Consider the following 15,551-nt stretch of genomic DNA (forward strand, 5'->3'; position numbering starts at 1 on the left):
GATCTTGGTGCCCAGGTGGCTCTCAATATAGTCTAGCAATCCAGCAGTTCAAATATGACTAAGCTGTATTATTTTGTTGTGCCTCAATTTTCCCATCAGTGAATAGGGATGACGATAGGATGGCTGCTACAGGTACTATTTTGTCAGATGCAATGTTTGACCCCTTGTCCAAGTTTATGATTATGCATTTATCACGGTGGCTTTTGGAGCCAAGCCTGTCTCTGTCTCTAGTGTATTAACTCTGTGAAGGCAGGTCTCTGAGCACATCCTACCATCCTATCACTGGATAAATCAGGGATTGCATGAGGGGTGTTATGTAGATACCATATAGGTAACGGATTGGAATTTTATTAACAAGGGATAGTATACTTTCACACACTCACTCACTCATTTATTCATTTGGGCGAGGGGGAAGACTTCTGGGTTCTGATAGGAAAATTACTTTTCTCCAAGCCCCCGTTTAAGCAGCAAAGCCATCCCAACCGCTTGCCCTGGGGTCAGGCGCACTTGGCGTCATTTGGAACTGCTAGCAGGCTTCCGGAGATGGGAGGTGTGCACAGAAGCGGAGAATTCATTATAGCCAGTTAGTCATCCGTGGAGATTGTAGACACTGCCCGTGGGCAGGGCGCACCTGGCGCTTCCTGGGTGGGGCCTGTTCCCCGCGCTGCGCCCCAAGGTGGGAGCTGGAAGGCCCACGGGAACCTGGGGCGGGGGGGGGGGGGGCGCTTCTCAGTGGCCCATGTCCCCGCGCTGCCACCTCTGAGATCAAGCCCAGCATCTGCTGGGGGAACTTTTTCCAGGGACTGCTGGGCAGGATCCTCGACGACACCACCGGGCGGACGCCACAGCCCTCCCCCCCCCCCCCCTTCCTTCCCTGAAAGCTGAGGGTGCTGAGGTGGCAGGCGGGGGCAGAAGAATGCGGGCCCTGATGCCCAGGCCGCCGGGGGACCCCGCGAGGTCTGGAGCGCCAGCTGGTCCAGGATGACTCAGCCTCGCTGGGGTCCATCCTTACTGCGGGCCGGCGCCAGGGTTCCGCAAAGTTCCCACTCACGCCCCAGACTTGGCGCGGGGGTCAGGGGGCTCCAAAGCCGGGTCCCGAGGCCTCGGGGAAGCCTGGTTCTCAGGGCGCCGGGGGTACCCCGACTTCTTTCACCTTGCCTTTCCTCTGCGGGCTGCCCCAGTGCGCCTCCGCCGGTGGCTGGGGTCCGAGTGGGGAAGGGGACCCCTGGCTCTCAGAGGGGTCTTTCATTCCCAAACCAAAGGAGTCTGCCCGTCCGGGAGGACTTGGCGCCCGATTTGCTCCCTGCCGCTCCGGACACCCCGGCCCCGCCACTCCCGCAGCCCCGCGGACGCCGGCCAGGCCCATCCAGTGCCAGCTGTTCCCAAGCCCTCGCCCGGGTTCGGGTTCGGCGCGTCCAGGCGGCTCTGCTGCGGGCCCGCCGGTCCCCGCGCCGGTTCCCTGCACCGCGGCCGCGCGCCGCCCTCCGCGCCTTCCCCGCCAGCGCCGCGGGCCCAGGAGCGCTGCGGGCGGCCGCGCAGCCGTGCCCCCGCCGGAGCCCCGAGTCCCCGGCCCCGTCCCCACCCCAACGCCCGCGGGCGACCCGGCTCCTTCTTCAGACTTTTGCTTCTTCACCCGCCTTCTCTCAGGAAAACTGCGCGGCCGGGCGGGGGTCGCGCTATCTCTAGGCTCCGCGGCACCGACCCGCCGCCCCTGCCCCGGACCCGGCGCGCCCGCTCCGAGCTGTCACCCACGAAGTGCAGGGCGCTGCGCCCGCCTCGGCCTCCCTCCGGCGCCCCCAGCCGCCCCAGCGTGGACGGCCCGGCCCGAGGCGCGCCCCGGCGGCGGACTGCGGAGTTGGAGGAACTCGGCGGCCGCAGTGGCCGGGCGGGGCGGGGCAGGGCGCGCTCGCTGCGGCCAAGGACACCCGAGTTGGCGAGTCCCCGCCCGCGCGGCGCCTCCCACCCGCCCTCCGTGGCCGCCGGACTCCCCCGGGCCGCCGAGGCGGGGCCGCGGCCGCCGCTGCGAGAGGCGCGCTTCCCTCCTCCTCCTCCTCCTCCTCCTCCTCGCCTGCTCCCCCTCCGCCTCCCTCCCTCCTCCTCCCCGCCCTCTCCCCACCCCGCCCGCTCCTTTTTCTGCTCCTCAAGTGAGCTGGGCGCGCGAGGCAGGCGGGCAGCGCGGAGCAGGCAGCCCAGCGCGCAGCCCACCGCCGCCCCGCGCAGCTCCCGCGGCCGCTCCTGTCGCCGCCGCCGCGCGTGGAGGGAGCCCAGCATGGCCGGGCCGGGCTGGCCGCGCCGCGCCTCCCGGGGCCCCCGGGCGCTCCTGGCCGCCGCGCTCCTCTACGCCGCGCTGGGGGCCGCGGTGCGCTCGGAGCAGCAGATCCCGCTCTCCGTGTAAGTGCAGCTCCCGCGCCCGGGGAGGGGACCCGCGACCCGCTGTGCTCAAGTTTGGGCGCCGGCAGGTGCGGCCGGCAGGTCTTGCTGGCGTCGGCCTCGCCTCTCGCACCTGCACTCCTTCCAGGAGCGGAGCGGGGCGGGCGGCGAGGTTGGGGTGGGACCCTCCAGCCCCGACCCCCGGGCTGGCGAGTGGGACCTGGAGAGGCTCACCTCAAGTGACAGCGCCAACTTTGAAGCCTGTTTACTGAACCCAACTTCCATGGGCCGGTTGTTTACCCCGTCGTTGCCACCTTCACTTCTTTTGGGGGAGGAGGATGGGTGGGCTTCTTCCGACGAGTATTGGCCAGGTGATACCCATTTGGGGTGGGTAAGTTCTCGGGCAATTATTCAAATAAAACCCAGTGATCTTTTCAGACAGCCTGGGAGACTTTGCACATTTTGAACTATGTGACCCCCCTCGTGCCCCCTCCCGCGCCGTGCTCTGCAGTTTGGTGCTTTTTCTTTCATCCCCCCCCTCCCCCTCGCCCCTTCTCCTGTGTATCTCTCTCCCGGCTCCTTCAGCCACAGCCCGCGGGTGCGTGTGCGTGCGCGTTGGCTGTGACACGGGGTTACATTGGTTCCTGTGCCCTTTTCCCTTGCAGGGTGAAGCTCTGGGCCTCGGCTTTCGGCGGGGAGATAAAATCCATCGCTGCTAAGTACTCCGGCTCCCAGCTTCTGCAAAAGGTAAGGTTTCTGTGGTGGCAGGAAGCAAGCGAGGATTTTTTTTTTTTTTCCCAGCACAGAAAATGGAGGCAGTTTTAGTTTTCCAAACAAACGTGAACCCCCGGCAGCATCAGTTAGCAGAGGTGTCCCTGATCCCCGGTTTCTTGGCAATGCCCGGTGCGGTGACTTCTCCCTACCAGCTGGCTATTTTTAGATGACACTTGATTCTAAACACAAAGAAAAGCAGGATACTCACAGGCACTGTCCTGGCCGGGGCTCTGAAACTCGGTGCTTCTGCACAGCTCTCCTCTCGGTGTCGGTACTGCCGTTTCAGTGCCAGAGCAGATGCTCCTTGGCCAGGAAATGCTAACTTCATCCAAGGGGTCCAGACTCCGTGCCTATTTGGCGGTGCCTTTCACCTCGCCTGCCTGGGAGGCTGGGGTTCAGTGGATCAGAGAGAGGCGCTGCACTATTGTTTGTCATCCCTGCAGTTGTACAATCCCATTATTCCCCAATCATCTAGACCCAGGGCTGGGATGCATTACATCATTACAGATAAGGAGAATGAATATGGTTATCTTTCCACTCAGCTGCACTGCCGGGTAATAACCTGGGAGAGTGGTCCGCAAACTTAAGAAATTGGTCTTCGTCCATATAATTCTGGAGAGTAATGAGAATGGGGAATTGATTATTAGGCTTTTATCAGGAGCGGCATCAATTTTAATTCAAACAGACAGCATTATGTTCAAAATTACAGTGTGTGATATATGGTTCTTTGCCCTCCTCTCTAAGAAGAAAAGAAAGGAAAAAAAATAAAGGCCTGGGAATGAGAGATTAGAGGGGTTAAAAGAGTTTCAAGTTAACAAATCAACAGGATTAATCCAAGTATTCTCTTAAAGATAGAAAACAAAATTGGCCTTGAGGGGATAATTCTCTGAAAATGGGTACAAACAGCTTAAATTGTTAAGTTAACTTTTAAGCATTTTAAAATGTGCTTTTTGGGCCAATGTAACATATGTGTTATGCATGCTGCCTGGTAACCAAGTACGTATTTTATTTATGGCATACCGCTTCAGAGAGGAGCATTTTTGGGGACAGTATATGAAACAGTTTGTCACATGAAATTTAAATATCGTAATAAAATACCAGCCCATAATAGAATGTTATTCTGGTTTAAAAACTGCCAATAGCCATACTCTTTTAAACTGTGCAGATTGTTTGCTCAACTCCATTATTTGGGGAAGGAGTTCATTGAATTAAAGGCAGTTGATAAAAATTTGAGGCTCTGATGTACCCTTATGGACGATGATAATTTACAGACCCGTGAACCTTCTCTCAGTTTGTAAGGATTGCGTCTTTTGCTCATATTCTTTTACTCTGGACCAGTCTGTACCCTGCCTTGGCGTTTTGCCCATGTGTCAGATGTGTTATGTGGAGAGTTCTGGACTATCGCATTGTCTGTGTATTTTTCTTATGCTTTTAAAGAAGAGAATATTTGTATAACTTTAAAGAAATATTTTTCATCTGCATGTTGTAGTGGAGTTGTAACAACTCTGAAAGCATTACTTCAGAGCCCGTGACTGTTTTTTTTAGTTGTGCTTACATATCTTCTAGTTCACATTTTGTAGGAGCACATGAAATATATATTTTTCCTCTCTCTGAAGTGAAAACACACACACACACACACACACACACACACACACACACACTCACACAAAATGCACAAAACCCCATCAACCATATTATTGGCTTCTCTATAATAGCAAATTGGAAACAGTTAAAATGCTTCTCTTACCTTCTCATCAGCATCCTTTCTGATAGTGAATTCACAAGCCTAGCTTTGCTTTTGTCATCTTTGCAGCTTGACAATTGTATAATTATTTCCAGCTGTTTATGGCTTTGTTGTCAGTTCTTGCTGTTGCCTGGCATTTGGTAATCTGATGCGAGGAAGGTGAGGTGTTGCTTAGCATTAGGTTCCAGGATGGGTATCTGCTCTTGCTCTTGGATTGCAATCACCGGCCATGGAATCCTGAGGTAGCCAGGGCTTTGGCTTGCTAGGCAAGTACTTCCATGAATGATGGGCCGGGCACATTAGACAATGCACATCGGGGAGCATTTTTGCAGTTATCTTTTGGCCGTCTTATTCCATTGCCCCCAAGTATGACTATTTTAAAAATTAGCAAAGAACACTGATTTAGAGAGTTTTCACAGGATGAATGAGAAAAGATCTGAGGTGCTCAGAGTGTGGGAGGCATAGCATCATTTGGAAAAGCAAGGAGCCGGTTGCCTTTCTCTTCTTTATTTTCAAGTTTCTGGCCATTTGCATGGGAAATTACTCCTCTAAGTCAAAACTCTCTGCATCCTTCCATTATAGCATTGCATCTTTAACAGTTAAGATACTCTCAAAATGACCGAGAAAACTTGGTTGAAAAATGCATTAACACCGACTGTATTAAGAGGACTCAAAGGTGACAATACTGTGTTGCATAATAGACTGTAATTACATTTTTAAGGCATGGACATTGAACGTTGAATTTCAGTTAAGTGAGGTATACTGCAGGCCACTGTATAATTGTATGTACTCTATTGTGTAGTTTCTCTGATTGACACTTCCTGTTGTGATGGATGTAGTATGCTCATTTTTAGCATGGGACTTTAGGACTTTTTGCACTAAGGCAAAAACTTTATAAAGTAGTTATAGTGAGTAGAAGTTAAGTAATAATTGGCCATCTATTTTAAGGTGTTTGAGGACAGGGAAAACTGCCATTTTGGTAATAGGTTCTTATTAGGTAATTTAATGGGTGGTAGCAGAATTATCACTGACTTCAACATAAATACACATAGTTAATAATGTGCCTCATTGTTGTGGCTTCAGAAAGGAGACTATTTCATTAATTGTTTCTATATTTCATACCATGGCTTTTGCTACTTTAGCTTATGATAATGTATTAGGTATTCACTGCCAGACTTTTCTTATTTTTTTTCCTCCTTTTTGTCTTTGCTGAGCACAGGAATAGCAACCTATTAGTTCCTTACAAAGAGGAAATCTTTTATTTTATAAAATGCAGTAGTCCGTGTTTTAGCGAAGTTGTGTGTTTTCAGTACAGAATGGCTTGGATGTTGGAGCTGGACTGAATCTTGAGAGGCCATCCTGTGGTTCAGGAGCGCGGGCCCGGGAAGGAAGGTGCTGGTATGTGGCTGTGTGCCTGGATGCTGCCTTCCTGAGCTGCAGATACTGCAGGGGTTTCGATTCACTTCACCCTTTAATTAACTTTCCTATTTGACATATTCATGCCAGGATTCAGCTCCTCCATCTCGCTTCATTTTCCCCAAAGAATGTGCTTTGTTTGGGTTCTTTGGGGGAGGCATGGCTTCATTACCCCTCTAATACCGGGGTTCAGTGGGAGGCATTCTAGTAGGTCAGATAACCTAGGCTGTTAAACTCCCGGGCTCCCCAGCCCTAACATTCACAAGAAAAGGCATTAAACTGGCATGATTCTCATTTCATCCTCCTTGGGGACAATTTGGTAGGAGCTGGGTGTTTCATTCTATTCAGTCCTGCATTCAGGGAATGCTTGTTCATGGGAACGAAGTGTGTTTCAATTGCATTTTCCAGAACTGTGTGGATAAATACACAGCAGAAATATAGGTAATGTGTGTCTGTGGCAGTAATGCTGGGAAAGCATTGACATTTACCTTGGATGCCCCTTGCAGCCCTTCTTGGAATGCACAACTAGGTTTTTGTGTTATCAACTATTTATCGAGAGAGCGGCTTTAATACACAAACTTGATGTCTCTTTCCACAGGGCAGAGTCAGCAAAGTAAAAGGCTGGCTCTTTAAGCCACTTTGATAATTATGACTTTTTTATCAATGTGGGAATCGATGGACGTTTGAATAATTAAATAGGAGTAGACACTTGTCAGGAATTGGGGAGCAGTGCTTGCTGCCCTTAGGAAGCCTGAAGCTCGCCCTACAGATTGCTTTTATGGGGGAGGTGCCACTTAGCTGAGCATTTTTGTTGAATAAATACAGTTATTTGTCATCCTGCAAGATTAATGCATTCACCCTATGCTGCCTATGCTTTAAGTCTCGGCACCACTTCAGTTACTGGACTTTTCCCTGGCAGATTATTTTTTAGAGTCTTGAAATCTCAGAAATGACAGCTTTCTTTTACTTTTAAAAAATATATGTTTTTATTCATTTTTAGAGAGAGGAAGGGAGAAGGAAAGAGACATTGATCCACTACCTCGTGCACACCCCCTACTATAGATCGAGCCCACAACCCGGGCATGTGCCCGAACTGGAATCTAAGGGTGACCTCCTGGTTCATAGGTCACTACTTAACCACACCAGCTGGGCGGAAATGACCATTGTCAAACTTTGAGGGCAGTTTATTGGTGTCATTAGCCCAGGCATCAGGACATTAGCAGGGCAGGGCAAACCAGTTAAAATTCAGTGTGAGCATCTTCCCCAGGCATATATCTACTTGCATCTATAAACTGGTACATGGTCACTTCCTGTTCAGAGAAAGTTCTTTTTTTATGGCTTTGCTCAGTTTTGGTTTGAGCCCCTTTTGTTCATTTCTTTTTCTTTTTCCTCAAAAAATTTTTTCTTTTCTGCCAGGTATACTTCTGCTCTGCTTTTTCTCTCATCAGGAACTGCTACAGCCTCTTCCTCAGATTTCCACATGCTAGTCAGATAAGGGAAATGAAAATATGGTGCTCTTGTCAGAGGCAAACTTCAGACTTTTATTTCCATGTGCTAATCAATTGTGATCAATTACTATGGTGATATCAAACTGGTTTACTTTTATATTGTATTTTATCTTATTTATTCTAATACCAGGGTGCTGTTAGGCAAACACATGAATATCAAACCACCTAATAATTATGAAATCTGTCAGGCACAGGCAAGCACAATTAATGTTTCCAGTCTGTGATAAAGACATAGCTGTGTATCAGGATGAATAAAACCATTACCCTGAGCACCTACCAGGTGGTCTATTGTATTCAAATAAGTGCAAGTTTGGGGTTCAGCCTTTTTCTTTTTCAGTTTTTGATTGATCCTCACGTGGTGTTTAATGCTCCCACTTATGGTGGTCAATGAATGGCTTGGGGTGTTGGGCTTACTTAGAGAAGCGTACATTCTCACAGGGATCCTTTGCGTCAGGTCTGTCATTAATCCAGATTTCCTACTGCAGGTGCCCACTAGTGGCCCTTTTCTTTTTCCAAGCACGCACCTCTGAGGCATTTATTTCAGGCACCGCCCTCATCTTCTGCAGTCACAGTGCTTGTTAGAACGGGCTCCGGAGTCCACAGGTTGTGTGTTCCTGGGACACTATGATGTGACTTAGAGGTCTGCTATGGCTGAGACTGAGAAAAAAAATGAAATAGATGTTAGAAATGCCAGTCTATGAATTTGCATATGAGATTCCTCCCCCTCCCTCATTTTAATGTAATTTTTATACAAGAGACACGTGGCCTGTGTTTCATCTCCAGTGACTCGAGTGATGCTTTTATGCATCATTCAACAAGAGAAGTTGAATGGCAACACAGAGAATCTTCATCAGCCCTGGCCCAACTCATACCTGGCAACACATAGAATCTTCATCAGCCCTCTGGCCCACTAAAGTCAGCTTCTTCTTCAAGGGAAGAAAATGAGGTGGGGGAAGAGGAGGGTGCTTGCTGTCCCTTGCTTTTCCTGAGCAGTTAGAGACCAGTAGACAGAGGGGGGTTGTGTCTGAAATGTAAAGCCAGACTTAAGGGCCCCTCTTTGACACAGTCCTCTACCTGGGCCACACCCCACCCTTAGCAGACTAGGCATCTGCATAGCTGATGTGTTTGGGGGGATTTTTACCTGCATAGCCAGCACATCTGCTTTTCAGAAAAAAAGTTATTTTACAAATTCAGCTTTGAAAAGGGTCTAGTATGTTTTCAATAAATGGCAAACATTTCGATTTTCACTTGCTTTGAACAACACTCTCTGGGTGCTCATTCCAAGGCAGTTTAACTATGGCATTACATTTATAGGGTGTATTAACTTTATATGTTGCATGGCTTCCCCAGTTACCCCAAATCAAGATTATGAAAATAACTCAGAAACCAAACTGGGCATTTCAAGGCCAAATTGGAAAGGAGAGCATTATCTCTTGACAAGACATAGTTGGCTATTTCTTCACTTTGTGCATTTGCTATTGGAAAACTACCCTCCCAAGGTTAAAAGAGCTGCTATTCATGTAAATGCCCTGGACAGGCAAGCTGGGCAGGGCTGTGGATGGTCTTGGGTTATCCATTTCTCGTGAAGCCACTGCCAGTCGATATTCGGGGCTTGCACATGTCATTGCCATTATACTTATTAAGTTTGTGTGTGCATGTGTGTTCCAATAAGAATGGATGCTGCTCATCGCAGAATGTGCCAGATGCTGCCTGCTGATAGGAGGACTGTTCTTGTCCTCTGTGCTGCTGGAGAGCAGGGCCCGAGGGAGCACACCAGGGAGCTAGGACAGAACCGAGTGACCCGGTCCACCAGGCGTGGATTTGTCCAGCATATGAGATTTTATAAGCAGCTGGAAGCTGAGGATCTGCTCAGACCAGGACCAGCTACATAATTTGCAGGGCCCAGTGTGAAAGGAAAACATGAGACCTCTTGTTAAAAAATTATGAAGACTTTCAAGCATTAAGGCAAGCCAAGGGCTCATTGGGTCCGGGAAAACCCACTGTGCGAGAGGCCGTCCTCAGTTCGGTACCCCCCCCCCCCCCCCCCGTGCTGAGTCACTGGTCCTCTCAGCCTAATTTAAGGTTCCTGGCTGCAGTCAGTTTAGGGGGCATCCTTTGCTCATCTTTGTTGTAATAGGTGGAGAGCGTGGAGCATTTTCAGAGATATACATCTTTGGAGACACAGTGTTGTTAAAGGTAAGGTCACTGGCCTAGGAGCGGTGGCACCCGTCCTTTTATGTTTTCTGTAGGCATTTTCTGAGTGGCCTTGGGCAAATAATTTCATCTATAATAATAAAAGCGTAATATGCTAATTAGACCAGACAACAGAACGACCTTCCAGATGTTCTTCCGGATGTCCTTCCAGATGAAGTCGGGGCTGCGTGCGAGGGCTGAGGCAAGCTGCCATGGCTGTGAGGGCTGAGCCCCTTGCACGAATTTTGTGCATCGGGCCTCTAGTCAAATAATAAAAAACAGCATTCACTGGGTGTCCCTGCATTCCAGGTACTGTGATAAGTACTTTACATATGTCATGCCATCCAGTTCCCCCAACAACCTAAGGAGGCAGGGACTACCAGTCACCCATTTTACAGATTTAGAAGCTGAGGCTTCAGAAGTTAAGCAGCCTCCCCAAGGTGACCAAGCTGAGCTTGCAGAGTCCACGGTGCTGTGGCCTCTCCCCTCTGTGTGCTCTTCTTTGACCTCAGTTCCCATTTGAAAAAATGTGAATGTACCTGCCTTCTCTACCTCCTGGGTATTTGGGAGGCTTAAATGAGATAACATCTGGGAAATTACTTTAGAAACAATTAGAGCCTAGGATAACAGCTGAGAGGACTCGGCTTGGAGTCAGAACTTGGATGTAAGTCCCAGATCTGCCATTTCCTAGCTGGGTCACCTTGTATTTTAACATTTCTGAGCTTGTACTTGCAAATGTGAAAGGAGATCAATACCTTCTACCTTACAGGCTGTGGTGAGGATTAAATAAAATAAAATATTCAGAGCATCTAGCACAGTGCCTGGCACTTAAGTGCTTCATGCCAGCGAGTTGTTGAGGTCATGCTTGTTTGCATGACACAAATACCAGCTCCTCGGATAACGCCATTGAGCACTCATGGGGTATGGCTCCACACATACATGTGGACTGAGTTAGCAAGCAAGTGCATGAATGGGTGAGTGAGTGCTGGGTGCTGGGGTGTAGGCAGGTGAGCCCACCTGGCACTTGATGGGGAGGAACCCGTGAGACCAAATACTTCAGAGTAGGAGGAGGCAGCAGCAGACACAGCCTCTGTCCAGATGTTAAGTCTTCTGGAAGGTCAGCACCCTTCTCCCCGAGGGCCGGGGAATTGCCCAGAGGAACCCTTCACACAGGGTCTTCCGGTCACTCCTCCCTGGCTCACCCAGCTGTGTAGGCAGTGGGCCAGGCCGAGGAATGCCTGTGTCTGCTGCACTGCCCAGAGGGACAGCCGGGAGCACCCAGCAGCTTTTCCTGCTGTAAAAGTGCACCCAGCAGCTGCTGCAGACATGCATTAATCCAGATATCCTCTAGGACATCAGGCCAGGCATTTCCTCCTGTGAGAATTCTTCTTGCTGGCCTTGGGGGGACACTGACCTTCTCCTGCCTAGCGCCCGAGGAGCAGTGGAAGAGGCCATTCGGGGTCCAGGCACCTCGCTGGGGCAGGGAGTCTTTCCTCCAGTCAGGGAGGGAGATGCTGCACTGCACGCGGGCCGCCGCCATCTGTCATCAGGAGGCACTGAAGGGCATCCATGTTCCTTGTTTCTTCCCGCAGCTCTGCCCGCCCCCTCTTCAGAGCTGCCTTGACACGTTCTGTGTTGTGTTTTGGCCTTGGAGCATCTGCAGTCCTCTGCTGATCTCCTTCAAGAGTTTGAATGAGTGACACTTGCCACCCTCTTTGTGTAAACATAGGTACCAGCATCTTGAAATCATGAAGGGGATGCTATTGTAGTCGCATAACTTTTAAAAATTGTTTATGCATCAAGCCATTCTAATGAACACCAAAAGTCAGAAGTCAGTAATGAAAGAAAGTGAGGTGGCACCATTTTTACCTTGGTTTGCTCATCAGCAAAACAGAGCTAATAATGAAAGCCCCTGTGTCAGAGGGCTCTGGGAGGATTAAATGATATAACACAGGAAGAGTTTAGAATGATACGTGGCACATGGGAAGCTGTAGCTCTCCAGCTACTCTCTCATTTATAGAGTCTTGTTTCATTATTAATGAAGAACAAGAGAAATGCCTGGAATTGTAGTCACTTTGATCCCATGATGAGTTCATAAAATTAAGGCAGTACGTGTCACCCACACTTAATATGATGGGTACAATGGCAAACAATAACATTTATTATGTCTCTGAGGAGGTAAAATTCTTTTTGCCTCCCCCCTCCTCACCCTCCCGCCCCCCACCAAATTTCCTCATCCTGTCCCTTGCTCAGTAAAAGTGCCCAGTTGTGGGATTCAAGTTTGTTCCTGCTATAACATTGTATTGTAATTTGCAAAGCAAAGTGAGAGTCAGAAACACCAGGCAGGTTTTTGCCTGTGTCCCTACGCCATCCGTAGTGCCTTTTCCATTGTGCTGCGTTGAGGCAGAGGTGGAAAAATATTGTAGGAAGGAACAATAGGTGGGAGGCAATAAATCCATTGAAAGTAGGAAGTCTGGCCACGAGTCTTAACATACAGCTTTGCTCTTAGCTTCCTACCAGTTTCCATGATCAGGGGAATTTCTGTTAGCACAATACAATCGCATCATGTACCAGGTACAAACAGCTCTGTGGGCAGAGGCTTTCGCCCCACTGACCAATAAATGGTAGTCGCCTGGCTTCTGGGATGGTCATGCTGAAGTTTGACTGTCCTTGGTGCCGGTCTGGGCTTCTTTCGGAATGTTACACTTTTGCACACTGGCTGAGGGCACACTGCTAGGGGATGACTATCAGGCAATCTTTACAGGTGCATGGGTGTGTGTGTGCGTGGGCGAATGTGTGTGTGGGTGTTTTAATATACATGGGTTGTTTCCTTTTGTTGGTAAAAACTGGTAACTCCTTGAAATTCCCAGGGTCTGTGTCCAAGTTCAAGTGTTTCAGAACATCAGGAGTCATCTGGTCACCCTGAAATCAGGGGTAATCCTCTCAGGAAAGGGCTCATAGCTCACTAACCTTTTCAAAATACAACCAGCAACATACATTTTCCAGAACAGGAATTTCAGAATTACAGACCCATGCTGGATTTCTTACTTCAACAGCAAGATTTTCAGGGGTTTTTTTGCATGAAACAAATACCCTATGAATGACAGGAAAAATATATAGTGTTAGAAATTAGAGTTCATTGATTTTAAAAGTCTTTAAAGAGAGGTGGTTGGTCTTGGGAGGGCAGAACTGTGAATGGGTGAGAGTCTGGATCAGAGTGAGACTAGTCTGGGTTTGAATCTGATGCTACTGCTGACTAGTCATCTGACCCTGACAAGTCAGTCACTGAACCTCAGTGTTCTTACCTGTCAAATGGGCACAGTGGTACTAACTTCTAGGAGGAGTGGAGGGGTCTGACTGAGAAGCCGCACACAGGATGCTTGGCCAGGAGTGGCTCCTAGGAAGAGTTTAGAAAAGGTGGGCTATCGTTACTCTTGGTTACTGTTGTTATGATTATTATTCCACAGTGGCTGCTGCCATGTACCAGGGCATGTTGCTGCTGAAGATAGCAATTTGTTCACATGGGGGAGAGCTAATAGGCCATCCACAGGCCTCGTTTGTGACCTCCAGTAACACTGCCCAGCACAGAGCCCCATCAGTGCTCCTTAGGCAGTCATCCTAAAAATGATGCAGGTACTTTGTATTTTGTGCCATGTGCTTTATTTGTACTATTTCATTTAATTCCTCACAACTACTTCTGAGGTTGCATTTTCTTCTCTTTTATTTGTTTGTCCTCAAGGATATTTTTTTCCATTGATTTCAGAGAGGCAGTGAAAGGGAGGGAGGGAGAAAGAGAGAAAGGGAAAGAGAGAAACATCCATGTGAGAGAGAAACACTGGTTGGTGGCCTCCACTTGCACCCTGACTGGGGCTGGGATTGAACCTGCAACCCAGGTTCATGACATGCCCTGACTGGAAATCAAACCCGCTACCTTCCCGTGAGCAGGCCAACGCTCTAACCCACGGAGCCACGCCAGCCGGCTGAGGTTGCGTTATAGAAGTGCAGAAATGGAGACAGACAGCGTGACTTTGCCTCAGGCTACATCACTCCTGGTGGCAGAGGCAGGCTTGGAGCCTGGGTCATGTGAATCCTGGGCACCTGGGCTGGGGTCTGAGGAAGGGCCCCTGGATACCTCCCAGGACCAGCATTCTCCCTGAGCTTTCCTTACAGCCTGGCGTTGGTCCATCCGGGCGGTTGTTGGAGGCTTGCTCCTGCTCTCATCCTTTCCCCAACCGAAATCTTAAATGTTTGGGTACATAGTCATTTGCTTTCATAATGCAGAATTAAAAGGGGCAACGGCTGGACTGAAGGCAGGGCCCAGTAAGCCCTCTAGCTTTTTACAGTTCTCTCTTTTATTACAATAAAATGATGCTACTGATCTTTTGATTTCAGCTCATTAGGTCTGACTCTTAGAAGCCTTTCTGAGAAGCTCATTGAATTTGGTTAAATTTCCTTTTGTGCGTTCCCCATTATGGTAATGGATGTTTCTGTGGAAGAGCCAGCGTGGGCCCTGGGACCTGGGGACAAGACTGATCTGGCTTTGCCATCCAGCTTAGCTCCTATTCAGCCAGGCCTCAGGTTCCTTACCTGTCAAATGGGGTCATGGTGAGGATCCGCTTTGTTGACATCTAACAGTCTCAGCGCAGAGCTGGGAAGTACTTTGTCAATTTTAATTCCTTGGCCTTTGTTATTCCCATTCTTCGTCTCTCTGTCCTGAATGTTTTTTTATTTCCCTCTGGGACGCTACAGTTCTGTTTTTCTGCATGAGTGACAGCCAGCTTGAAGGCCACAGCCCTTGGACTCAGCAGGGTCAGTTTTATTTTGCATGGAATGAGTCTGGCAGATCCGTTCATGCCCTAGGCAGGTCTGGGAATGTGTGATATCCTGAGGACCCCTTAATCTCTCTCCATGGGGGGTGTTGAGAAGGAGGCAGGTAAGCTAGACCTTAAATTCCCATGCGGGGGGCAGGCTTGTTCTTTCGGGGAGGAGAGGACCCTCTTTGGCATGGGGCACAGAGCTGTCTTCGGGGTGGGCTTCAGGGGCTGTTGTGGATGCGTGACTATACAGATGAACAAAGGAAGGGTGGAGGGGAGCCTTTTCCTGGTGCTCACAGGCTAGTAATGAGAATAAGAAAGCTGTTGAGCACAGGCTAAGAACAAGGTCCTTCCCATCCCTTTCTTCATTTACTCTCCAATGCTGGGTCTTATGGGTCCCTAGCATCAGGCGTGGATGCCACCGGAAGTCGGAGACTGCCTCCCAGCTACAGCAGTCCAGCTCTGAAGCCCTGCGAGCCTGTCCCTCACCCATAGCCCCTGGGTTCCAGCAGGGACTGCCAGACAGCCTAGCCAGCTGCTCCTCACTTCTCCCAGCCCGCGGCCTCCTCTCGTCCCAGGAGCCCCCCAGCCCATCTCGGTCAGCACCCAGAAAACACGGCCAGGTCTCCCTGAGAAGCCTCCCCGCCAGGCTGAGGGGTCCCGGTACCTCCGCAGCACCAAGCCCAGCAGCTGCCACGGGAGCACCGCAGTGCTGGGCAGGAGCACCGCAGT

At 49.8% G+C, this 15,551-nt stretch overlaps 1 protein-coding gene across 2 annotated transcripts in view; it reads left to right on the forward strand.

The window, feature by feature from the left end:
* Positions 1-2,269: 2,269 nt before the first annotated feature.
* CACNA2D3 (calcium voltage-gated channel auxiliary subunit alpha2delta 3) overlaps positions 2,270-15,551 on the forward strand; it is an 812,027-nt gene continuing 798,745 nt past the window's right edge. For both annotated transcript variants that reach the window (XM_070390783.1, XM_070390784.1), the window contains exons 1-2: positions 2,270-2,391; positions 3,036-3,117. In XM_070390783.1, the coding sequence (XP_070246884.1) occupies positions 2,270-2,391; positions 3,036-3,117 (204 nt within the window). The remainder of the gene's footprint in view (positions 2,392-3,035; positions 3,118-15,551) is intronic.

This window comes from Myotis yumanensis, unplaced genomic scaffold (genome assembly GCF_028538775.1).
Source record: "Myotis yumanensis isolate MYYU_CA2020_CCGP unplaced genomic scaffold, mMyoYum1.0.hap1 SCAF_14, whole genome shotgun sequence".
Taxonomy (NCBI): domain Eukaryota; kingdom Metazoa; phylum Chordata; class Mammalia; order Chiroptera; family Vespertilionidae; genus Myotis; species Myotis yumanensis.